This window comes from Aotus nancymaae, unplaced genomic scaffold (assembly GCF_030222135.1).
Source record: "Aotus nancymaae isolate 86718 unplaced genomic scaffold, 86718_ANA_hifiasm-v0.15.2.pri h1tg000012l, whole genome shotgun sequence".
NCBI lineage: Eukaryota > Metazoa > Chordata > Mammalia > Primates > Aotidae > Aotus > Aotus nancymaae.
In genome coordinates, this window is record NW_026988423.1 from 5,987,168 (window position 1) to 6,012,210 (window position 25,043).

At 34.9% G+C, this 25,043-nt stretch overlaps 1 protein-coding gene across 2 annotated transcripts in view; it reads right to left on the bottom strand.

The window, feature by feature from the left end:
- Nucleotides 1–1,994: 1,994 nt before the first annotated feature.
- The window catches only part of PGR (progesterone receptor), an 85,436-nt gene continuing 62,387 nt past the window's right edge, over nucleotides 1,995–25,043 (bottom strand). For both annotated transcript variants that reach the window (XM_012454923.2, XM_012454919.2), the window contains 4 exons: nucleotides 24,231–24,375; nucleotides 22,739–22,869; nucleotides 14,721–14,878; nucleotides 1,995–11,962 (listed from right to left, as the gene is read on the bottom strand). In XM_012454923.2, the coding sequence (XP_012310346.2) occupies nucleotides 11,807–11,962; nucleotides 14,721–14,878; nucleotides 22,739–22,869; nucleotides 24,231–24,375 (590 nt within the window). In that variant the 3' untranslated portion in view covers nucleotides 1,995–11,806. The remainder of the gene's footprint in view (nucleotides 11,963–14,720; nucleotides 14,879–22,738; nucleotides 22,870–24,230; nucleotides 24,376–25,043) is intronic.

A 25,043-nucleotide genomic window follows, 5' to 3' on the forward strand; every position in this document is an offset into this window, starting at 1 on the left:
ACACACTGCTCTAAGTTTATTTTTCTTATACTGATTTGATCCTCATAACAACCCTAGGAAATAGGCACTATTTTTATATCCATTTTACAGATAAGAAAACTAGAGCAGAGCATAAAAGTATGTTGCAGGGTCACAGAGTTAGCAAGTGGTATAGCCTGAAATGAGATTGAGAGGGCGTAGCTCCAGAGCATATACTCTATGTCCTATACTGCTTCTCTAATATCACTGCATAATTATGGGTAGCTGACATAATTCAGACATAAACATACTTTTCTTTTTCATAGAGTACCTAAGTTGTTTAAGCTTTATGAATTTCAAATAGCTCACAAGTAACTGGTCACAGATCTCTGCATGTTATAAAGTTATTCTACTTGTTTGGATTCGATTATTTATAAGACGAGATTAGACTTCATCTGATCAGGTAAATATAACCTCCTGCCATTTAACTAAAATATAACTTTTAAAAAGTTGATCTTTAGATGTTAAGTATTTATTCATGATCAGTGTAGAGAGACCTATACTCTTAGTTCGTTCTAGTGACTCCATACACTGGCATATAGTGACACGAGGGAAAAGTCTCGTGGGTTTACATTCAGAGCCACTTCCCACATTTTCTCTTTATTCATTAGTTAACTTTGATTAGAAAAACTCCACCAACTATAAAAAGTATTTATAAAAACCAGTGTGTTGTTTCATAGGTAAATATGAAGTTTCTCAATGATATTTACATTTATAAATCTAAATATGGTGGCATGTTTAAAAACTAAAAACATAGTACGAGCCAGGAATAAATAAAAAATTATTTATGTTATAAGAACATTTTCATGGCCAAATGATCCAGTAGTTTTCCAGTTTATTCCAAATCTAGTTGATTCAATAAGAAGCAAATATTTTGAGATTTCAAACAATTAATAATATGTGGCATTGTATCAACTCAAATGGACAGCAAGAATTCTTTTCTACTCATCTATCTTTGTGGCTCCAAGACCTAACATGGTTCTGAGGTAAAGATCACCAGGCCTTGTTTTCATGACCCTGCTGATCAAAAACAGGATGTAGCTAAGAAACTGGCCCAAATCAGCTAGGACTAGAAATTATTATGCATCTGCATGCTATGAGACACTGCCACCAGCACCATGACAGTTTACAAATGCCATGGCAACACCCAGAAGTTACCTTATATAGTTCCAGGAACTCCTTGCCACTTTTCCAGAAGATCTGTGAATAGCAGACCTCATATTTAGCATATAATTCAGAGTTAGTGTAAACATAGCTAGGCAGCAACCCACAAGCACTCCTCTGCCTATGGAGTAGCCATTTTGCTGGATGCTGTTGCTCCAGTGAGCTTGCTTTCTTTCACTGTGGGCTCCCTCTTGAATTCTTTTCTGAATTAAGCCAAAAATCCTCCCAAGCTGAGCCCCCGTTTTGGGGTTTGCCTGCAGCAGTTCCTTATACATTATAGGCATTTATTTTATTTACTGAAGGAGGCTATTTGTATATTTGTAGGAGTATACTAAATTATACTCCTAGTAGTGAAACCAGTGTACAACAATATTCTGAAATACTTTGTAATTACAAGTAGATTATCTTTCACCTTAACATTAAATGCATTAAATTTCATATGAAAATTCAGGTTTCTATAATATCAAACTGTTTAATCAAGGTGAATAACCAAAACAGTATGTTATTGAATCTTACTAGATATCAGTTGATTATATTTTGTCTATGATTAAAACACTGTGTAGTTGGTTTCAACTTAATTGCCCAAGAATCACTCTTTGCTTTGCTAAAATGCATACACAGTCAAGGATATTGTCTCTATAATGGCAAATCTTCCATATCAATATCTCACTTTATGCCACATACAGTTTTGTACAAACTGAAATATTGGTTATAAATTTATAATGACTGGTAAAGAATGTACTGATGATTGATATGTGTCTTGTATGTAATTGTACTGAGGTATTAGATGCTATAATTCATTAATAAAGAAAGATATAGAAATTAGTTTATTCTTTATTATCACACAGAATAACAATAAGAATTACAGTTAAATTCACAATATTTTTAAAGAAAACATTATGTAAAAATGATTCATTTTAAACCACCAGCCAGTTTAACGTAAAGCACTTGTCAAGCTGAGCAGACTGCTTATGTGAACCACAAAATATTTTCTCTGACATCAACCCTCAGTTTAAAAAGAGATAGTATTTTGCATATTAGCTTGAAAATAAGTATATGATAATGTTGTTAGGTGCCCACTAGCACCTAGTTTTTACAGCTTTGCATTGTCACCCAATCACTGCCAGGGACCCAGTTTCACCTTCTTGGCAAAAACCTTCAGATCAGTTTCCAATGTACTCCCAAATGTTGTCTTTCCCACTCAGAAATGAGGAGCAGAATGTATGACTTCAGTACTCAAGAAGTATATGAGGCTAAATATCTTTAAAAGTTAACTCTGGACAGTGTACTTAGTGACCTACTATTTACTCAAAATAGGGTAGTGGCAATAAGAACTAAATAGGGCGTGAGTCATGAGAAAGGTTCCCTGCATCTCTTGCCACATATGAACACTAGTTTTGCTAACAAGCAACGGGGTGGGTAAGATTTCATCAACTTCAACACAAAAAAATGTGAATATCTACTAAATGCAAAACAGTCAAAGTATTTTAGGGGGAGTATAAAATATTACGTAGAAAGTAAGTATGTGATAATGTCGTTAAAATCCATGGTCACCTAATTTTTACAGTTTTGTATCTGTTACCAGTCAGTGCCAGGAGAACTGTCAGGCACACACGGAAGGATGCAGAGTCTCACCCCCTTGACAGAAAACCGCATAATAATTCCCAAAGCACTTTCAAACTATGTGCTTATTAAAATAATTAATCTTTGTGGTTTCCTATTTGGCACCTGACCTTTCTCCTCGTCAGTCGGAGGCAGGCATATTGCTCTAAGGAGAATTAGAATTGTTATAGCAGAAATGTTCAAAGAAAGTCAGCATTAAGCTTCTGACTTCCTCAACTGGTCTTTGAAATCCATAGAAAGGCAAGTCTGGAAATTAGGGCTGTCTAAAGAGAAAAAAGTGGTCTAAATCTCAAAGGTATCCTGAAAAGGTGGACTTAAGCATCGAGAGCTACTAGGACTAGATGAGAACTCATTCTAAGACCTGGCAGAAGTTTCCAGCACACAGCAAGAGGAACTGAGAGGCTCTCATGATTCAGAATAAGGAAGAGGTAGGGCAAAGAGGTCAAATGCCTGTATTTTGAGACTGAAACTTGAAGGAGGTGAGATGAACAACAGAATATCCAGACAAGTTAAGGGAGTCCAAGAAACTGAAGACTTTTATGCTTGTCTGTGAAGTCTGCAACATCTTAGAGAAGTTTAAATTTAGCATGGTGGTAGCTAAGTAGAGGCTTAGAAGGCAGTGGTAAGGTATGGCTCTCCTGAAGGGGCAAGGTGGCTCCACAGCAGAAGCCAGATGGGAAAAAGAGCCAGATGAGAAAACAGCTGGGCCTAAGAGGAATGAAGAATCTGCCAAGCCAGCAAGGAATGGAAGTTAGCAAAGTCCCAGCGCTCTGCAGTGCCGAAGCGGAAAGAATAAATTCACAAGCTAAAGACTTAAATATGAGATGACAGCAATGAGTTCTGTGACCAGGCATAACTAACAAGAGACCTGCATGTGGCCAGTGAGGACACAGAAAGAAACCCCCATCCCGTAGCTACCATACGTACATAAAAAGCTGCTTCCTTCCCAGCTACTCTCTGGTTAGTGGAAATAAAAAGGAAATCCAGCCCTTGATGGAAATTGAATGAGGTAATCCAAAAATAAGTCTCTTATAGACAAAAAAAGATGGGTAGATTCTTAAGCGCCAGGTTTTCTCTTCAACCTACTGCTCACCAGTGCTCCCTCATCAGCTCCCATCCTGTGGAGGGCTCGTGAAGTCACAACGCTCCACAAAGAATTTAGCTTTTTTTTTGGGAGTATACTATTTTGTAATTCCATTTGTTAATGGCATCTGATCGCTTGATAGTGGTAGCTGATGATTTGTATACAGTGCAGCAAGAATTTTTTTTTTTTATGTAGGCTTTTAAATGGGCTTTGATGGAACTTTGTTCCATGGAAGGAATCTCAGATAAGACTTTGTAAAGCCGAGCACAGCCATGGATTCATACCATCAAATACATATGAGTTGGGTGAATTACTCTCCTCTTGAGGTTCCATGCATCTATACAAAGAATGTGTTTATTTTGTATGAGTTCAGCACAACTCTGTTCCCCTTTCTTTCTCATTTTTTGAACGTCAAGCTGCTCTAGTCTTACCTGTGTGTATAGACCTGGACTTTGAGGTTGGACAGACGTGCAAAGGTAGGATAGAAGTGGAGTGGTAGAGATTGTTTGGATAGATAGAATTCTGGGACTAGGTAAAACTAAGTTTCATAGTTTTTGTTTTCTTTCTTGATAAAAAATGTGTTATTTCTAAGCATAGGCAAAATAATTAAATGCCTGGCATGGTGTTTGACAATTTATATGGTGTATTTCTCCTTTCATCAGTTCTGTCAATGCTCCTATAGTGTATCTTCCAAAAACCTTCTGGAAAATTAGAGAGGAGGTCATGATCACCTACAACTCTTCGTTTATGACCATCATTTTCACCAATAGTGGAACTTCCTCAAAAATGTTCTCTCTGCTTCAGGATTAGTCATCTCCAACTTTATTCTCCATATTCCAGTGGGAGTCTTCTAAAATATTCATATGAATTGTAATACTTTCCTGTTTACAACAGAAATAAGGCTAAAATCTTTAACATGGTATACAAGGCCACTGATTATCTGGACATGGCTTTCTTCTTCAATCTCATCATCCATCCCCACTCCACGTTCTCTCTCCCCATCAGATTTGTGCATCTGTTGTTTGGGATACTCTTCTCTCTTTGGGATCCCTCCTGTTTGGAATACTCTTCTTCTCTTCTTGCCTTTGGCATTTCCTAACCCTGCATGTTCTGCTAATTCCTAAACTCCTTGTAGATCATGGCTTAGGCTTGACTATTTTCAGGATGCTTCTGCTAACCCCTAAATTCAAGCTAGGTGCTCCTCTTAGGTGATCCAATAGTTCCCCGTGCTTCCTCCACCATAGCACTCACAGTCAATATTGTAGGTATCTATTTACCTGTCTTTATTTGCCATCCGACTCTAAGCTCGGAGAAGACAGGAACACTGGTTATTCCACAATCTGGCAGAGTAACTGGCATATAACACAGTAAAGGCTTCACAGCTAGTTGCTGAGGAATAAAATGATACCTCAAGTAAGACTTTTCAACAAAAAAAATTTAAGTTAATGTTTTACAGAGCTCTCCATGTAACTTTTGTAAATCATATTTAATTCTTAGAAAGTACAAAGAACCCTGTAATCCCAGCACTTTGGGAGGCCGAGGCGGGTGGATCACGAGGTCAAGAGATCGAGACCATCCCGGTCAACATGGTGAAACCCCGTCTCTACTAATACAAAAAATTAGCTGGGCATGGTGGCGCATGCCTGTAATCCCAGCTACTCAGGAGGCTGAGGCAGGAGAATTGCCTGAACCCAGGAGGCGGAGGTTGCAGTGAGCCGAGATCGCGCCATTGCACTCCAGCCTGGGTAACGAGCGAAACTCCGTCTCAAAAAAAAAAAAAAAAAAAAAAAGAAAGTACAAAGAACTTTGATATTTTCTTCTGTTTCTTTCAAATTTCAATAAAAAGGTTTTAACTTAAGAAAAACCTTTGTAGTTTTTCTTATAAACATGCATATCTCAGAAAAGTTAAAATACACAGAATACTAAGATCAAAAGGAGATACTTTATTGGCTAATGTGAAGAATTCTAAAGTCTGCCATGTGAAAATCTCTTCCTGTCCCTAATTATAACAAATATAGGGCTTACTAGTTTAGGTAAATTCCGGATAGTATTTCTACCTGATGGAGAAGTACAGCCACATCGCTGTTGCAGCGAGAATACGGTATGTTTGTATTAACTCTCCATATGCCTTTTTTTTGGTTGTTCTCATGAATTTTAAAGCCCTTAGAAAAAGATAATTGTAAGAATTTATTATGACCCTAAACTTCTGGATCTTAATCTAGTTTAGGAAAGCTATGAAAGAAGTCCATTGACTATTTAGCTATTATTTAAAAAGCAATGAAATTTTATACTATCAAGTTAAGGCTATACAAGATACATCAAATCTGTGTGGATATAATTGTTATTCATGCTGTTCAGCAGCTTTCATGGATATGTCTTTGAATAACAAAACATTAAGAAAACAAAATATTTCTTAATAGAAGTACAGTTTGGTGGATAGATACTTCAAGGTATAAACTTTTCTGGGGGAGGGGAAATAAAAGGTATTTTTAGTGGCAAAAAGCTTAAAACCACTGCTGTCTAAAATATAACAGTAAAAACTCAGATCAGTAAACATCATAGACAGAGATCAGAAGCTTAACATATAACTGACAAGACAAAAACATTTAACTGAGCTTCATTTAGAATAATTTATATCTGATAAATTGAATACATCAGTATTTGATGTATTAAGAGCAATTTCAAAAGATAATAAAAATAAGCCATAGCGTATATCCTGAAAACTATTTACAATACCATTTAAATATTTTACTCAGACCTATCTAAATATTGACCAGGACACTAATGCCACACTGCAGAGTTAATAATCTGTACATTTTCTTTAAAGTAATGGACAGAGTATGCTTTCTTAGCTGCCTGATTCACATTTCTCTAAAAATGCTTTATCAGTTAAAGCTTTCGACCAGATTAAAAATAGTGCCTCTCCCATGTCTCCATGAGTGGGGAAAAAAGCAAACAAACCTGTGTTTAACAATAAGGTCAGCATGACATAAAGTAACAAGAGCCAGTAAATGGAAAATGAGGCTGACATTCTGGGACTAAGCCAGCAGTCCTGCAGCAGGCTTCCAGACTCCACATCTGCATAAGGCTGTGGACAAGCTCGGGCGCAGCCCCTGGGCATGTGACCTGAGCGCTGCCTTGGAATGCGGTCAGCTTCAAGGAGGAGAACAAGCCCCCTTGGTGTTTTTCTTTGCTTTGGTTATAGGATATTCAGAGAATGTATGTATTAAATCATTTCTGCCATGAACAGCTGTTATGTTTAACCTTCTACCAACACCCCCAAATTCTTAAATTTTCTCCAGCGACAGGGTGGACAAATTATTAAAACTATGGTGCTGCTTTTTAGTTTTTAAGGCCACATTGATTCAGGCCTAACTTTAAAAGTGTACGTTCTATTAGCTGCAGCTGGTCTGGAAGACCTTTTTTCCTGAGTTTATTAATAAATAGGGATGTGATCCAACCTGAATTCAATAATCTAGACCCAGTTCAGCTTGGATTCATTTTATGGATGTTGACCAATCTGGTTTGGATTATGTCATAATATGGGTGAGTAGTCAGTTCTTTTACTGCTTTTCGTTCAATTTTGGATTTGAGAAGGACGAGAGTGTGGAATAATGGTACATTACATAGTCAGCAGATGCTAGGGAGAAACAGTATTGTTTTTTTCACTTCACCATAAGGAAAAAAAAACAAAACTATAAAACCTAGGTGATATTCTTTTCATTAAAATCATTTCATGACTTACTGTATTAAGGATAAACAATTTAGGACTTGGCAAACTTTTGCTAGACTATCTGGCTATGTATTTCCTGTAAAATTGTAAGAGATGTAGAAACTTCCCACATCCAATGGCTAATGAACAGGCATCTTTGGGAAACAGAAAGTCATGCCGTTACTTGAGTTGTCTTCTTGTGCACTTCACTTTATTAGTGGGAACCACAGTTGTTGAGTTATTGAATACAAAAATAGAGTATCTTTAAATTTGAAAAAAAATACATATTTTTGTGAGTTTTGAGTGATTCTTCCGCACAAGGCTCTGGAGTTGTAAAAATATTTAAAATGATTCATATCCTATCCTGACTTCTGATGTGTGAAGGGTAAGTGTGGATGAGAGAAATTGCTCAGGTATTCACAGCAAAAACTAAAAATGTAATTGTCATCCTACCAAAGGAATACAAGACAGATTAAAGCAGACATAACAGACTTCTTGTGGGCATTTTATATCATAACCTTCTTAGGAATAGGAATGTTGTTTTTTGGGTTGATGACTTCATTGTGATTTCTAGACCCACTGTTCCCTTTTGTGGAATTGCTGGCCATAGTAAAAATAATTTGAGCATGCATGGGTTTTTGGAGGGGCTGTGTTCTAGTCAGGCTCTCTATTCTAAAAAGACACTTAAAAATCTTAAAATCAGGGTCATTATTTTTAAATATTCATAATTAGAGTACCCCTTTAGATCTTTGATAAAACAGGCCCTAAACTCAAAACACTGTATTTTTTTCAGCAGAAATTACTTGAATACTGCCAGCCCTAATTTCAAATGAATTTAGTCAAATATATCATAGCACATAGTGACACAAATAAAGCAATGAGACTTTCCAGAATCCTGGCTTCATTATAGAATATAACTTGTTAGTTTGATAAGATTATGGTAAGAACTATGGCTTAATGAAAACCAAGTAATAGCAACTACTATTTCTGAACACCGGTATAAATTTTTTGGTATCCATTTCTATTCATTACAAAGCACTGGGCAAAGGCAGCTTTAATCAGAGAGGTTAAATGACTTGCTTAATCTCATCTAGCTAGTAAGTGGCAGGGAAGGGGGGCGCAGTCCTACATCAGCTCTCCCCAGGGTGCCCATCATCAAACTCATGACTAGCTGTGGATAATTTAGAAGGTACAGGTTGATCTGCCATGGCTACTTACGAGGCCTAGTTTTGGTAAAATCCATACTGTTAATCAAGTTTCCATATCATCTGTAGAGCAACAAATTATCTTAATGTTAAATGTGAAAAAATAGTATAGCATTCCCTTATTAAAAAGTGCCATGTCTTTAAACATTAAACACACACACACACAACTGTCACATAACTACTGATAATGGAGGCATAATGCTTAAGACTCAAATGGCTTTTCAAACCTTTTTAAGAAAAATATTTTCATTAACTCGAGAATCTATTTCAGTAACCTGCAAGTTTTTCTTGATATGTGACCTGTCTTCTTAAGATTCGGTTTCACTTTAGAGCTACCAGAAAGAACATGACCTGTGAAATGAAGATAATAGTTATGATGACTAAGTAGTAATGGAGACATTAGTAGATAGGACTTTGTAGAGAAAAACATTTAGAAATTAGATATTTTCTGTCTGGTGAAGTCCTATTCTTTTTAAAAAGGTTTTTTGTTTTATTTTTTAAGCTCAGCCTTAAATATTAAATCCTAGTGTTTAGACATCTACATTTCAGACAGAGATCAACATCAAAAATATCAAACATTCTTAACAAAAGCCAAACCCGTGGCCACTACAATCTATTCCCTCATAGTTTAGTGAATTATAAAATTTTAAAGCTATTATGGAAATTAAATCTATGCTGGTGGAAAATGATTTGTATCATCAAAATATTGGTTTACTTCAAAGTAACAAGAATCAGATAGTGATCACAACATTAACTATTCCCTGAGTCCATTTCTTAAGCATAAAGGGCTAATAATATTGTTTTTGTTTATTAGGTTTTTTTTTTGACAGACCTACATTCATTTTCTTATGTCACACAGTCCATTTTGAGAGGTGTCACTCTCACAGAGGTAGATTTCCTGTAACCATTATATTTGGGAGATGTTAAAAATACTTTTCTGGGAATGATATTTGTGGGGGAAAAGATACTGAAAGCTTTTTCAATAAATGTACATATAGATTTAATGCAAATGAATTACTGACATGCCTAAATAAAGGTGTAATTTAATACTTATTTTAAAGTTAGTACCTTTGTGCTACACGTGTATCAGTAAAATTATATGTAAATAATGTTTTGCACCTATCTAGTATTTGTTGAGGGTATGAGAAAATTCATACCCTCAACAAATATTAAAATGCCTACTTATCAGGCACTGTAATTTATACCTACTACTGGACTGTAACTTTCCTGAGTTAGTCTTTCTTCAGCTCCAAATTCTCATAAGGCTTATTAGCACATTTTTCTTGTGCTAATAGCAGGTACTCAATCAATATCTGTTGAATGAAATTAGAAATGAAGAAAGTTTATATGAGGTTTACAGTACAAAACAATTTAAGGCTACATAAACATAAGAAACAATTTTTTGTGGAATTTTTCTTAGGGAGAAAAATAATATTCTATTCATTCAGTTTAAAAACTTAGAACAAGGAATCTAAAGTATTGTCCTTAAGACACATAAAATACACTTCTATTCTTCTATGTTATAGTCAGTAAAGTGAGAGATCTTACAAAGTAGGAAGCAAAGGTGGAAAATTTAAAAATGATGAAGAGAATTTATCAAGATAAGAAAGCATGGGAGAAGAAAGTGATAAATTCATGCGTACAGAAACATGCAGAGATGTAACCAAAGAATGATCAAAATCTATGCTAATACCAGGACAGAGAGAACATATCATTCAACTCTCAGTCAACAAACACTATTGTCCACTTTGTGTGGCTCCCAGACTCGAGTCAGAATTGTTAAACAACATGATATTGTAACTCAGATGTGCACAAAATGGCAGGTTAAGTCTAGGAGAAGGCAAATCACTGCTTGGAAGACCCAGGGAAGATTTTAGAGAAATAATACGTGGCTGAGTCTTCAAGGTTGAAACATGCATGGAATTAATGTAAAAGGGGGAAAATTCTGCCGAAATTTGATGGCAAAAATATTTGCATGGCTGAAACATAAGATGAATTCATGATAAAGAGGAGAAAGGTATGTGAATTGATACCTCCCTCTTTGTTCTCTCCCTTTCTTCCTTCCTTAGATTGGAAAAGATGTTAATAAGCTCTAACCAAAAGGAGCAATTGGCAGGAAAGATACTTTACTACATTCAAAGGTGAGAGAATTGACAATCAGTAAGGGTGATTAAGTTTCAACCTGCAACAGGTGGTAAGAAGTACAGTTAGGTCATAATATCTTCTGACTTCTTATTTCCACTGGTAATACCTCATTAGAGGACAATTCCCTCCCCCAAAAAAGGTTATTTTAAAAACTTACAAAACCCACAATACTATTTGCATAATAATATAAATCTACTTATTAACATCCTAAGAGATTTGTGTTTCCAATCTGGAAAATTGTCTTAACATATAAGTTGTTTGGCCTAGTTTGAAGAACATCAATCTGTTTTAGCTGTTTTCAACTCTTTCTCTTTTTTTTTTTTTTGCATTAAAAATACTTTTGAAAATCTGATGAAGGTTATGAATTTCCTCCTCACACAAATATGTAGACAAAATTTTGCATACCATTTTAAAGGCTCATTTTTTTGGAAATATAATTGAGACAAAGGGAGTTACCTAGAAATAACTTATATAATAGCTTTGTCTTATTACAGGTTAGATTTTTTTCTCTTAAGTAGATGACTCGTTAGATGCAAAAGTTAAAAATCCTCACCTGCATGGTATGAAATATTATGGATAAGATATAGTTTACTTTAACAATCAATTTTAGTACTTTTTCAGTCTTGTAAATTCTTCAAGAAAATATGGGTACACAAAACAGTTAAACATTCTAATTATACTTTATAAAGGAAAACAATTAGAACCCCACAATTTTTCTCCTAAATTTACACACTATGATATGTTATAAATGTAAGGCTTTCAGAAGAACATTATAAAAACTCAAGACCTCATAATCCTGACCAAAACAAAAAGATATACCACAGAATTTAATTCTTTAAAAGATAAAGCTGACATTCATTTTTTATGAAAGAGAAGGGGTTTCACCATCCCTGCCAAGATCTTGGGTAACTGTGCTGCAATAACTTCAGACATCATTTCTGGAAATTCAACACTCAGCGCCCGGGACTGGATAAATGTATTCAAGCAGTACAGATGAAGCTGTTTGACAAGCTGTTGGTTTAACAAATGAGTAGAAAACATATAATAAAAATCATAAAGTCATATGCTATTCAAACATGGCAACTTTTCTAATATATGTAATATAAATACTTTCCAAGGTGTTTTCTTTTTACTAAAATGAAAATAAGTACCATCATTTTCTAGAATATATGCACAATATTACATACTTGTGATAGGACATTCTGATAATATGGAAAGATTTATTTAAAGAAATGGAAGTTATAATTCCACAGGGTAAGCTGTGTGAACATTTTGGTGTATTACTCAAGTTTTTTTTCTTTTTATACACATATACAGACATACCCAAGTATACACATAATATTACATACACATATATTTTATAAATTCTATTTGCTAATCTGGCTGTTTTATATAGCAACATATTGATTCTTTCTATGCCAATAATCCAACATAGTTTATTTTAATCTAATTTTTATCAAAGTAATTCATGTGTATAATTTTTAAAAAGTCAGATAATACTACATGATTATAAAAATAATAGCAGCAGACTCATCAATAAAACCAGCAGACACATCAATAAAACCCAGCAGTTTCTGATAGACTTCTTCCCATCCCTATTCCAGCCCCTTAGACGCAACTACTTTCAACTTTTTGTAGCCTGTGTTTTTTGATATTTACTTCTGTATTTCCATTAAAGTTAGTTTTAGTTTCTACTATGGGAAATGAAGAAAATGAAGTTCTCATACTAGACACTCTCCTCCTCAACTATATACACGTTTGCTTCTCCCCAGGTATATTTCAAGTTTTGGTTAAAGTCAATCTCTAGCATTTATATTATAAAGATTTTTTTATGGTTTTCTGCTGGATTACATTTCCATTCTTATGACTCATTTTTATTTTCCAAAAGTGAAGTGAATCACCTCATGTTTTTGTTTGCTTTGTTTTCTCCATATCTGTCACAAAGCCATGGTCAAATTCTCTGACATAATTATAAAAACCACCTTAATTACAGTCATACTTACTGGTAATCTCCCAGTTCCATTTAGTTTTCCTGGAGCTGGTATCCTAGAACCCTTTGTATTACTGCTTCCGTCTAGACTAATTACTGCTCTGCACAGTTACTATACTGGGACATCAATTTGCATTTCTCTTGGGGTAGATCTTTGGCTTACTCTTGTGTTTTCTTATAAGACATCCTATAGCAGTTCTTGAGAAAGGTTGTGTCTGATGTAAACTCTACGAGACCTTGCATGTTTGAAAATACTTTTATGCTGCCATTGTACTTGTTTGATGGTTTGGCTGGGTATGAAATTCTTTGAAGATTTTGTTTTCCATCAAATTCTGAAGGCATTTCTCCATTGTCTTCTGGCTTCCAGTGTTGGTGTTGAGAAGTCCAACATCATTCTGAATCCTGATAACTTTTTTTTTAATTATTCTTTTTTTTCTTTCCTCTTCCATGGGAAGTGGATATAATCCTGATAACTTCTATGTGACCTGTTTCTTTCATCACTGGTATACTTTAAAATATTCTCTTCATTTCTGGCATGCTGCAGTTTTACAATAATGTACCTTAGTTCAACTGTGCAGTGCCTCTACCTCTACCCTGGATCCTTACTGTTAGAAAACTCCTATTTTCAATTCCAGCAACTTTTATGATTTCTTACATAAATTTCTCTCCTTGATTTTCTCTATTTTTTCTTCTGGACATTCCTATTAACTGGAGGCTAGAAACCCCTGGATGCTAAATTTATTATAACTCTTCTTTCTAATCTTTCATGTTTTTATCTTTTAAATTACTTTTTTCCCAGATTTTCCTTTCCATTTCAGCCATTTCATTGAATTTTAAATTTCTGCTTTTCTTTATTTAATTATCCAAAAATATTTTCCTGCAAAATGTCCCTTTTAAAAATGTTTTCTGTTCTCATGTTATGGAGACAATATCATTCTTATTTCTCTGAGGATGTTGGAAGTCTTCTGTTCTCTGCAATGGTGTTTTTTCCTTCAAGTTTTTTTCTTCTTATTTTGCTTTCTGCCTTTCATTTTAGACACTTTACTCAAATAGTTCATAATCTTGACTGTCTGTTCATATTCAAGAGTAAGATCTCAAAAGTTGACCTGGTGAATGAATAGCTTTTTTTATGCCTTCACTGTCATTTTAATGTGATCTGAACATAGTAGCAATAAAAGCTTGTATTTGATATATCTTGACAAACCACAGGTATCTTGTCTTAGTTATCCACTTCTGGTGTTGGGCATTTCTTGTTTTTTCTTTTCTCCCCTCTGCTATGGTGAACATCCTTGCATGCATATTATATTTGACTAATTATTTCTTTGAGGTAAATCCTAAAACACAGAAACTTGAAAAGCATGCAAATTTTAACTTTTGCTATATATTGACTGATTGCCTATCCATCAGCAATGTTATTTATAATTTCATTTGAAATGGCATGAGTCTTATTTTCCACATACATACATTTGTTTTTATTGTATATATAGTCTTTTATAATTTTAGGCACAAATATTTTAGAACATATTCAGGAAATGTACCATAATTGCTACCAGCTATTAAATTATTCTCAAATTACACAAATACTGGTAAAAGAATATTTGGCTGGTCTATACTGAAAATGAAAAAAACACAATATAAAGTCTGAGCAGTGTGATCCAAACACTTATAAAATACAAGTATTAATCTGAGAAAATCATATTAAGTTTACATGTAGCATTTAAAAAGTTATAGAAATTCAGAGAATAATCACTGATATTCTGGAATCAACCAAATACTTACATCATGCAAGTTATCAAGAAGTTTTGTAAGTTGATAGAAACGCTGTGAGCTAGACACAACTCCTTTTTGCTTCAAACCAATTGCCTTGATGAGCTCTCTAATGTAGCTTGATCTCATCTCCTCAAACTGGGTTTGACTTCTTAGTCCTTCCAAAGGAACTGTAAGGAGACAAATAAAAAGGGCCATTATGTTTAGAAAGATGACACTAACAATTGATAACATACATTTCTGAGCCTATATGATGATTTCTTCTGATATGTGACTAGAAAAAAGCACCTTATATAGGAGAGAGAGTGTTATTGATAGCATCAGGGCATATGAATTTCTAGTTCACTGGTACAATAGGATTAAGAACTAATAGGTATATTAAAAAACATTTCAGCTGACCTATTTTAGCCTGTATCAATGGATTGTGCATTTAACTTAGCCTTTGCTCAAAAGAGTACCTGGCATTATTCTACATCCTTCTTGAATCCTTGGTTTGATTTAGTTTACAGCTGCATGTAATCTGGGTCTTTTTTTCCCCTTATGTTTAGTGAATTCTTGGATCTCTTAGTAAACTTTTGTCTTCTTTATGTAAATCTCAAGTATTTGTCATTAAGATTTTTCCTAGATGATTTATCTTTTCGTTGTAATTTTAAAAATTGCTTCATTAATTTTTCTAATGCTTTCCTGCTGATAGGGGAGAAAGCTATTAATGTTTAAATATTTCTCATATATCCAGCCACTTCATTACACAGGCGTATCTTGGAGATATAGCAGGTTTGGTTCTAGACCAATGCAATAAAGGAAATATTGCAACAAAGTGATCACATGCATCTTTTGGTTTCCCAGTCCACATAAAAGTTATGTTTACAGGACAGGCACGGTGGCTCACGCCTATAATCCCAGCACTTTGGGAGGCCGAGGTGGGTGGATCACGAGGTCAAGAGATTGAGACCATCCTGGTCAACAAGGTGAAATCCCATCTCTACTAAAAATACAAAAATTAGCTGGGCATGGTGGCGCGCACCTGTAGTCCCAGCTACTCGGGAGGCTGAGGCAGGAGAATTGCTTGAACCCAGGAGGCGGAGGTTGCGGTGAGCTGAGATCGCGCCATTGCACTCCAGCCTGGGTAACAAGAGCGAAACTCCATCTCAAAAAAAAAAAAAAAAAAAAAAAAGTTATGTTTACACTACACTAGAATGTATTAAGTGTGCAACAGCATTATGTAAAAAATGTACATATTAACTAAAAAATACTTTATTTCTAGAAAACGGTAATGATCATCTGAGTCTTCCATGAGTCAAAATCTTTTTGCTGGTGGAGGGTCTTCTCTAAATGTTGATGGCTGCTGGCTGATCAGGGTGGTGCTTGCTGAAGGTTGGGGTGGCTATGACAATTTCTCAAAATAAGGTAACAATGAAGTTTCTTGCATCGATTGACTCTTTTGTGAATAATTTTTCTGTAGCACGCAATGCTAGCAGTTTGATGGCATTTTACCCACCACAGACCTTTCATAATTGCAGTCAATCCTCTTAAACACTGTTGCTGCATTATTAACTAAGTTTATGTAATCTTCAAAATCCTTTGTTGTCATTTCAATAATGTTCACAGCATCTTCACTAGAAGTAGATTCCAACTCAAGAAACCACTTTCTTCACTCATCTATAAGAAATAACTCCTCATCTGTTCAAGTTCTACCATGAAACTGCTGCAATTCGGGCATGTCTTCAGGCTCTACTTCTAATTTTATTTCTCTTGCTCTTCTCACACATCTGTAGTTATTTCTTCCACTGAAGTTTTGAACTCCCTCAAAGTCATCCATGAGGGCTGGAATAAACTTCTTCCAAACTGTTGTTAATGTTGCTATTTTCACCTTCTCCCCTGAATCATGAATGTTCTTAATGGCATCTAGAATGGTGAATCCTTTCTAGAAGGTTTTCAATTTACCCAGATGTATCAGAGGAATAACTATGGCTGCTACAGCCTTACAAAATATATTTCTTAAATAATAAGACATGAAAGTGGAAAATTACTCTTTGATCTATGAGTTACATGATGAATGTTGTGTTAGCAGGGATGAAAACACTAATTTCCTGTGTATCTTCATCAGAGTTCTTGGCTGACTAGGTGCATTGTCAATGAGCAATGACATTTGAAAGGAGTATTCTTTTCTGAGCAATGAGTCTCAACAGTGGGTTAAAATATTCAGTAAACCATACCATAAACAGACGTGCTGTCATCTAAGCTTCATTGTTCCATTCATAAAGCACAGGCAGAATAGATTTAGCATAATTTTTAAAGGCCTTAGGATCTTCAGAATGATAAATGAGCATTGGCTTCAGCTTCAAGTCACCAGCTTCCTTAGCCCCTAACAAGAGAGTCGGCCTGTCTTTTGAAGCTTTGAAGGCAGACATTGACTTCTCTCTAGCTATGAAAGTCCAAGATGGCATCATTTTCCAATGGAAAGCTGTTTCATCTACCCTGAAAACATGTTTTTTAGCACAGCTACTTTCATAAGTAGTAATAATCTTAGCTAGATCTTCTAGATAACTTGCTGCGGCTTCTAGATCAGCACTTGCTGCTGCATTTTATACTTTAGGTTACGGAAATGGCTTCTTTCCTTAAACCTCATAAATCAACTTCGCTAGCTTCAAACTCTTTTCTGCTCCTTTCTCACATCTCTTAGTCTTCCTGGTATTGAGGAGAATCAGGGCCTTCCTCTGGATGAGGCTTAGACTTAAGGGAATGTTGTGGCTGGTTTGATCTGTCTAGACCACTAAAACTTTCTCCATATCAGCAATAAGGCCGTTTTGCTTATCATTCATGTGTTCACTGGAATAGCACTTTTAATGTCCTTCTAGAACTTTTCCTTTGTGTTTGAAACTTGGCTAGTTGCTTGGCTCAAGAGTCCTAGTTTTCAGTGTGTATTAACTTTTTACATGCCTTCCTCATTAAGCTTAGTAATTTCTACCTCAGACTTGCAACTCTTTCTTTTACTGGAACACTGAGAGGCCATTCTAAGATTGTTGGCCTAATTTCTTTCTTTCTTTTTTTTTTTTTTTTTGAGACAGGGTCTTGCTCTGTCACCTAAGTTGGAGTGCAGTGACACAATCATGGCTCACTGAAATCTCCACCTCCCATATTCAAGCAATTCTCCTGTATCAGCCTCCTGAGTAGCTGGGATTACAAGTGTGTGCCATCATGCCCGACTAATTTTTGTCTTTTTGGTAGAGATGGGGTTTCACCATGTTGGCCAGGCTGGTCTTGAAGACACCTTAAGTGACCTGCCTGCCTCAACCTCCCTAAGTGCTGGGATTACGGTGTGAGCTACCACGACCAGTTTTGGCCTGATTCCAATATTGTTGTGCCTTAGAGAACAGGGAGGAAAATTACTATTTCTTAAGCCTAGATGAAATCAGGCTTAAGAAATCACCTAGATGATCTGGGTGAATATTCTTGCACCCAGATCAAACCTTGGTTTCCATTTCCCCTAGAAAAAGAAGGCCGGAGATACAAACTTATAAAAAACAAGTTAATTCTTTGGTTTTGAGTTTTCATGATCTTGTATATAAAAGGTACTCTAAAGGGTAATTTTGGCAATTCAGCACATCTATGCAATTGAAAACTGAAAACTTCACTCCATGTATATATCTAGAACCTCTTTTCTTTTCAAAATTTGTATAAATTTAAGGAATATCTGTGCAGTTTTGTTACATGAATATATTGCATAGTGGTAAAGTCTGGGCTTTTGGTATAACATCACCCAATAATGTACATTGTACCCATTAGGTAATTTCTCACCCTCCCTCCCCACCTTCCCAGCCTTCCAAGACTCCACTGTCAATTATTCCACACTCTACACCCATGTCTATGCATTATTTAGCTCCCACTTATAAGTGAGAACACGTGGTATCTGACTTTCTGTCTCTGAATTGTTTCACTTAAGATAACAAGCTTCTGTTCCATCCATGTTGCTGCAAAAGACACACTTTCATTCTTTTTGATGGCTGAATACTATTCCATTGTGTGTGTGCATGCATGTGTGTGTGTGAGTGTGTGAATATATCGCATTTTCTTTATCCTATTATCTGTTGATAGACACTTGGATTGATTCCCTATCTTTGCCGTCATGAATAGTGCTGCAGTAAACATGAGTGCAGGTATCTTTTTGATATAATGATTTCTTTTCCTTTGTGTAGACATCCAGTGGTGGGATTGCTAGATAGAATGGTAGTTATATTTTTAGTTTCTTCTTTTATTTTTTTGAGAAATCTCCATATGGTCTTCCATAGAGGTTGTACTAATTTTCTGGAGCTACTTCAAAGAGCAGACATTTTAAACCTTCACAGCTCTCTTTAAGGTGACCAACCAATCCCTATATTTCCCTCAGCCATAAATATAAATGTAAAATTATTTTTTCTTTATTTTTTTTCACAGTAAATCCCTTTACTAAGATTTTAGTGTCATTTTTGTTGTTGTTTTTGGGAATAGGGCCTCACTCAGTCACCCAGGCAGGAGTGCAGTGGTGCAATCATGGCTCACTGCAGCCTCGACTTCCTGCGTTGAGGTGATCCTCCCACCTTAACTTCCCGACTACCTGGGACTACAGGCACTTGCCACTATGCCTAGCCAATTTTTTGTATTTTTTTTTTTCTAGAGAAGGGGTTTTGCAAGTTGCCTATGCCAGTCTCAAACTCCTGGACTCAAGCCATCAGCCCAGCTTGACCTCCCAAAGTGTGATTAGAAATGTGAACCACGGCATCTGGCCTTAGGTGTAATTTTGGAGAAAACAATGGTGACAATGTTTGTTCAACCTGCTCTCTATTGCTGGAGGTTTATATTTTCATTTTTAATGGCAAATAAGGGTTTAAGTTCATAAATGCAAAATCATCAAAGTTTTCCTTTGCCAGTCTTCTCCTTGCATTTATTTTATAAAAGGTATTTTCTATTTGAGACTGAAGAGAATTTATATTTCTTCTAGCTTGTTTTTTAATTATTTGAGTGTTTACATTTAACTCAATTATTTGTTATTTATTTAAGAATATAATTTGAGCTACATACCCAAACTGGTTTTTTCCAAATATAAAACTATTTTTCTTAACATTTATTTGTTTCATACTCATTGATTTGTGGTTTCCACTATAGTATTTATGTTCTTATATATACTTATCTGACTTGCCCAACAGTTGAGTATATCTCTTCTCCCATGCTGTATTGATTATAGTAGCTTTCTAATTTCCTGCATATTTTTATAATGCTTATTTATTCTTCTAGTTTTAAAGATGAATTTTTCAGTAGGTTTGTCAAGTTCACCCTCTTCTCCCCAAATCTCATTAGAATCTTGATTAGCATTTGTGAAAAGCATAAGTATTATTCATTAAATAAGTTTCTTTTTCTTCCTTTTTGTGAAGTAGTAAGTGGCTAAAAATCTTACTCTCTATGGTATGTGAGTAGAAGTTGCATGAATCTCACTTCCTTTTCTTAGCACTGCTCTAGTGATCACCTAAGTTTCTACGTTTCTGAGTGACAACAATGAGCAGCGCCTCCCTGTTGATTAATTCCGTTGTTTAATTCCCCAGCATAATGTTGCCTATCCATAAATACAGGTATTTATTAAGGATATAAGCCAGTTTGGGAGTTCTAGGACTACCTGGGACCTAAGTGCTACAGGATTCATTACTATCATGCAAAGTAGGGCAGGAGCTAATTACTGTATTATTAAATGTATTCCAGTTGACTCTCTGGGCCAGTTCCATGTGAATATCCTTTGTTCACTCTATGCTCTGTCACCAAATTAGGCTTGAAATCCCTCATCCAAATGGAGTTCTCAAGAGTGGGGACATGGGCAATGTATTGGTCCCTGTATTTGCATAGATTCCATGAGGAAGCCTTCCATTTCAGGGTTTAGCTCTCCTGCCCTTCCTGCTGATCTGCACTCCCCAGCCATTTGAGATTTGTGCCTCTAGAAAGAAGTCCCTGTAAAGATGTTGCTGAGAAAGACCTTAGGCTTACCCTCTTCCTGACATTTTAGCTCCCTTTGGTTCTCATACAAATCACAATGAATCAAGGAAGCATCAGTTTGTACATTTGAGGGCTAATCCTGCCTATGCAAGGGTCAAAGCAGTTGCTGTTTCTTTTTCTTTTTTTTTTAAACTTTTCCCACCCAGACCCTGGGGGATCCACTGAGGCAGAGGTGAGTGTGTTCCTTGCATATAAGAAAAAGTGGAATGGATATTTACCTGTCTTTCTGGTGATCAGTGCGATGCTTTATAAAACATCATTTCCTCTTTCTTCTGGGCTGATAGCTAGGCTGTATGTCCCAGCCTTTCCTGCAGCTGAAGTGCCATGGAATGTGGGTGAAAGTGATGTATGATAGTTTCAGACCTAGCCTTCAAAACCTCTCTCACTCAGTGCTCATTTCTAGTCATGTCCAATAGAGGTTTGCAAGCCACTAGGAAAGGGTGGAGCCACTGGCTAGAAGGAGCCTGGGTGTTTCTTGCTAATTCACTGGACTGTGTCTGTGATAAAAAGAAAAAACCACTATTACGTTAAGGTGCTGTTCTTTATAGTTATATGTTTTAACAACTAATCTATCTTGAGATAACAAAAATAATTCTAAACAATTATGTATTTTATGTAGTAAATACTTTGGGGATGGGGGTGAGAGTGGTGGTGGAAGAGAGTATGGTTCGTGCCTATGCAGTATTAATTGCAGTCATGTATTACTTAATGACGGGGATATATTCTGAGAAATGTGTCCTTAGGCGATTTCATCATTGTGTGATTGTCTCAGAGCGTACTCATACAAACCTAGATTATATAGCCTACTATACACCTAGGCTATACTTAGGCTATGAACCTGTACAGCATGTGACTACTGAATACTAGAGGCAACTATAACACAATGGTAAGTGTTTGTGTATCTAAACATAGAAGAGGCATAGTAAAAATACAATGTAAAAGATAAAAAGAGGGACACTTGCACAGGGGACTTAACATGAATGGAGCTTGCAGGAGTGGAAGTTGCTCTGGGTGAGTCAGTGAGTGAGTGGTGAGAGAATGTGAAGGCCTAGGACATTGCTATACACTATGATAGACTTTATAAACACCATACACTTAGGCTACGCTCTATTTACAAATTTTTTTAAATAATATATTAGCCTTAGCTTACTGTAACTTTATAAACTCTTGTTTTTTTTTAACTTTTTGGCTCTTTTATAATAACATTTAGTTTAAAATAAAAACACATTGTACAGATTTCTCTTTTTAGAGACAGGGTCTCACATATTGCTCAGGCTGGACCTGAACTCCTGGAAACACACATGGAGCTGTCATCTCCTAGGACGACAATGCCTTTTTCTGGATTCCTTCTGACAGACCTGCCTGAAGCTGTTTTGCAGTAACTTCTTTTTTTTTTTTTTTTTTAAACAAGTAGAAGTAGTGACTCTAACAATAGAAAAGTATAGTATAGTAAATACATAAACCAGTAAGAATTGTTTGGTATCACTACCAAGTACTATGTACTGTACATAAACTGTATGTGCTATACTTTATGTGACTGGCAGCACAGTAGGTTTATTTATATCAGTATCACTACAAACGTGTGATTGATGCATTGTGCTCTGATGTTATGATGGCTATAACATGAGTAGGTGATGATAATTTTTCAGCTCCATTATAATCTTAGGGAACCATTGTATATGTGATCTATTGCTGACCAAAATATTGTTATGTGGCACATGGCTGTAGTTTACAGTACTGAATTAGTTGAATAGGAAAGAGTAATTTAATCATCTTTTATCTAAAATAAAAAGAAATTGATGAAGCTATTTTAGTATTATATGATAGATAAAAGATGAAAAAAATCAAGTAATTTTATTAATGTCTGTAACAATATATTGGGTATTTCTTCTTTATACTTATAATCTAAGATTTCTACCTCATATATAACTATGTAATCATATTATTGTTTGCACCTTTATAATGAATTAAGAAACTAAATATCTTGTATTAAGTTACTTGAACTCACTCACTTGTATTAAGAAGTAACAATGCTTTCATACAGAGGAACTCTTCTTGGCTAACTTGAAGCTTGACAAACTCCTGTGGGATCTGCCACATGGTAAGGCATAATGAATAGAATGATGATTCTTTCATCCGCTGTCTTGCACCAGACACAATACACAAAAGAAAAAGCAACAGGAAAAAAAAATAGTGTCTCAGCCAGTTTAGGTAATTTATCAGGGAATATGATTTTGGTAATTACCTTACATATTACTGAGTATAACTACTACTTTTAACAAACAAATCCAATAATTGGAATTTTAAATGTCTTTTACAATTTTCACAATACTGAATTTTTGAGGTTAAGAAATCTTAAAATTAGAAAATTATGTGAAATACACACTGACCAAGATTAACATTGTTTCTCATTTTTATTATCACACTTTAAATACCTAAACCAAGAAAACACAGCCGAGGTGTAGGAGTTAAGAATGTGGAGGTGAAGAATGCTCAGAAATGTTTTAATTTACTTACAAATTATTTTCTATGAAAACATTTAATTATATAATGTGTGCAGTTAAATAGGAGAATTCAGTTCACAGAGCTTACCATATTTTGAACTTTTCTAGGGAAATATACAATGATACAGAAAAGAGTAAAAGAGAACATTGGCAAGCATTAAGTAATTGACAAGGTTAAACACAAGCGCCGAAGGTTGAGAAAATTTAACGAAGGTATTTTCTCAACCATGTGTTGTTTTCTAATGTCCAGATTAGTCAAATGAAGCTAACAAGAATAATAAAATTGTATTTTTACTCAAAAGAGATAAGACTCTCACTGTCATTCAAATTATTTGGCAGATTATATAATTCTTCAGAGACTCAATTTCCTAAACTGTAAAATGAAGGATGCCGATTCCTTATTTCAAGGAATTATTGGATAAAATGTAATGAAACATGAAAATTATCTAAAAATTATAAGTGTAAGTTACTGTTACTGTTATATACTTCGAAATCAGCATTCACCATTAGAACAATATAAATATTATCATGAAAAGATTCTTATTCAGTTAAAGAGTATATGTAGAAAATTAGTTATTTAAATATAAAGCAAATTGCAATATTTATCTTTCAATTTTTAAAATAAATTACCAGTCTAATTTGTCCAGTAGGAAGAAAGATGTTTTTACTTTTTGAATATAAGTCAATAATAAAAATATTTATTTATTATTGTCATTAATACCAAGCTATGAAATTTTAAATTGATAAATGAAACATTTATCTTTAAATATATTTCTTGATACATTCTTGACATGTTAAAAAATTGGATTTGATACAACTATAATATATTTTGAAACAAGAAGAAAAAGCTCCAAACATCAAATTACAGTTAAATGACATAATCTTATTAATATCATCATATCAAGAACACCAAATATGTGATCATCTATTAAAATATAACTTTCAAAATTATCCTATATGTATACTTATAGTAACAAAAACAACAAAAGTTACTACTTACTCATTTAGTATTAGATCAGGTGCAAAATACAGCATCTGCCCACTGACGTGTTTGTAGGATCTCCATCCTAGACCAAACACCATTAAGCTCATCCAAGAATACTGAATGAGAGTTATCTGGTCATCAATATGTAAATTTCGAAAACCTACAAAACAAACGTAAAAATACAATGACCCATAATAATGACTGAATTATGTCAAAAACATTGAAAATACATATAAATTCAAAAATAGGTATAAGTAGGGATAATGTTTTCAATCTCAACATATTTTACACTGAAAATCAGAAAACATTAATAAATAATACAGCCTAAAATATCAGCAACTTTGGAAGTCACTTAAAAATTAGCCCCAGATTTAGCATTTCTGGGAATTTGCTAAGTGAATCCATGATCCATCACTCATTCATGCAACACCCATTTAATGAGAATCATTCATGTGCCAGGCACTGTATAAAAATGCTGCAGTTACGAAGATGACTACAACTCAATCCTAGCCTCCAAAGAAGCTCACAATTCAACAGGAGAGACAAGCACATGAGTGCTAAAGGGAGTGCATTAGTTAATCCGGAGGGAAGTCAGGAAAAATTTCCTAGAAAAATAAAAAGATAATGCCTGAATGGAATATAATCATTTTTAAAAATCTCAGTTCTTCTTAAACGTAAACTGGTCTTACTTTGTAAAATCACTGCTTTCAGTTGTGTAATACCTAATTTTCTTTTAACAACCCTTAACTATGTCTTGGGTAGATTCCAAAGTTGTCAGGTCACTTTCATTCTCTGAAACTTAATCCAGTCTTGTTTTAAACTTCCATG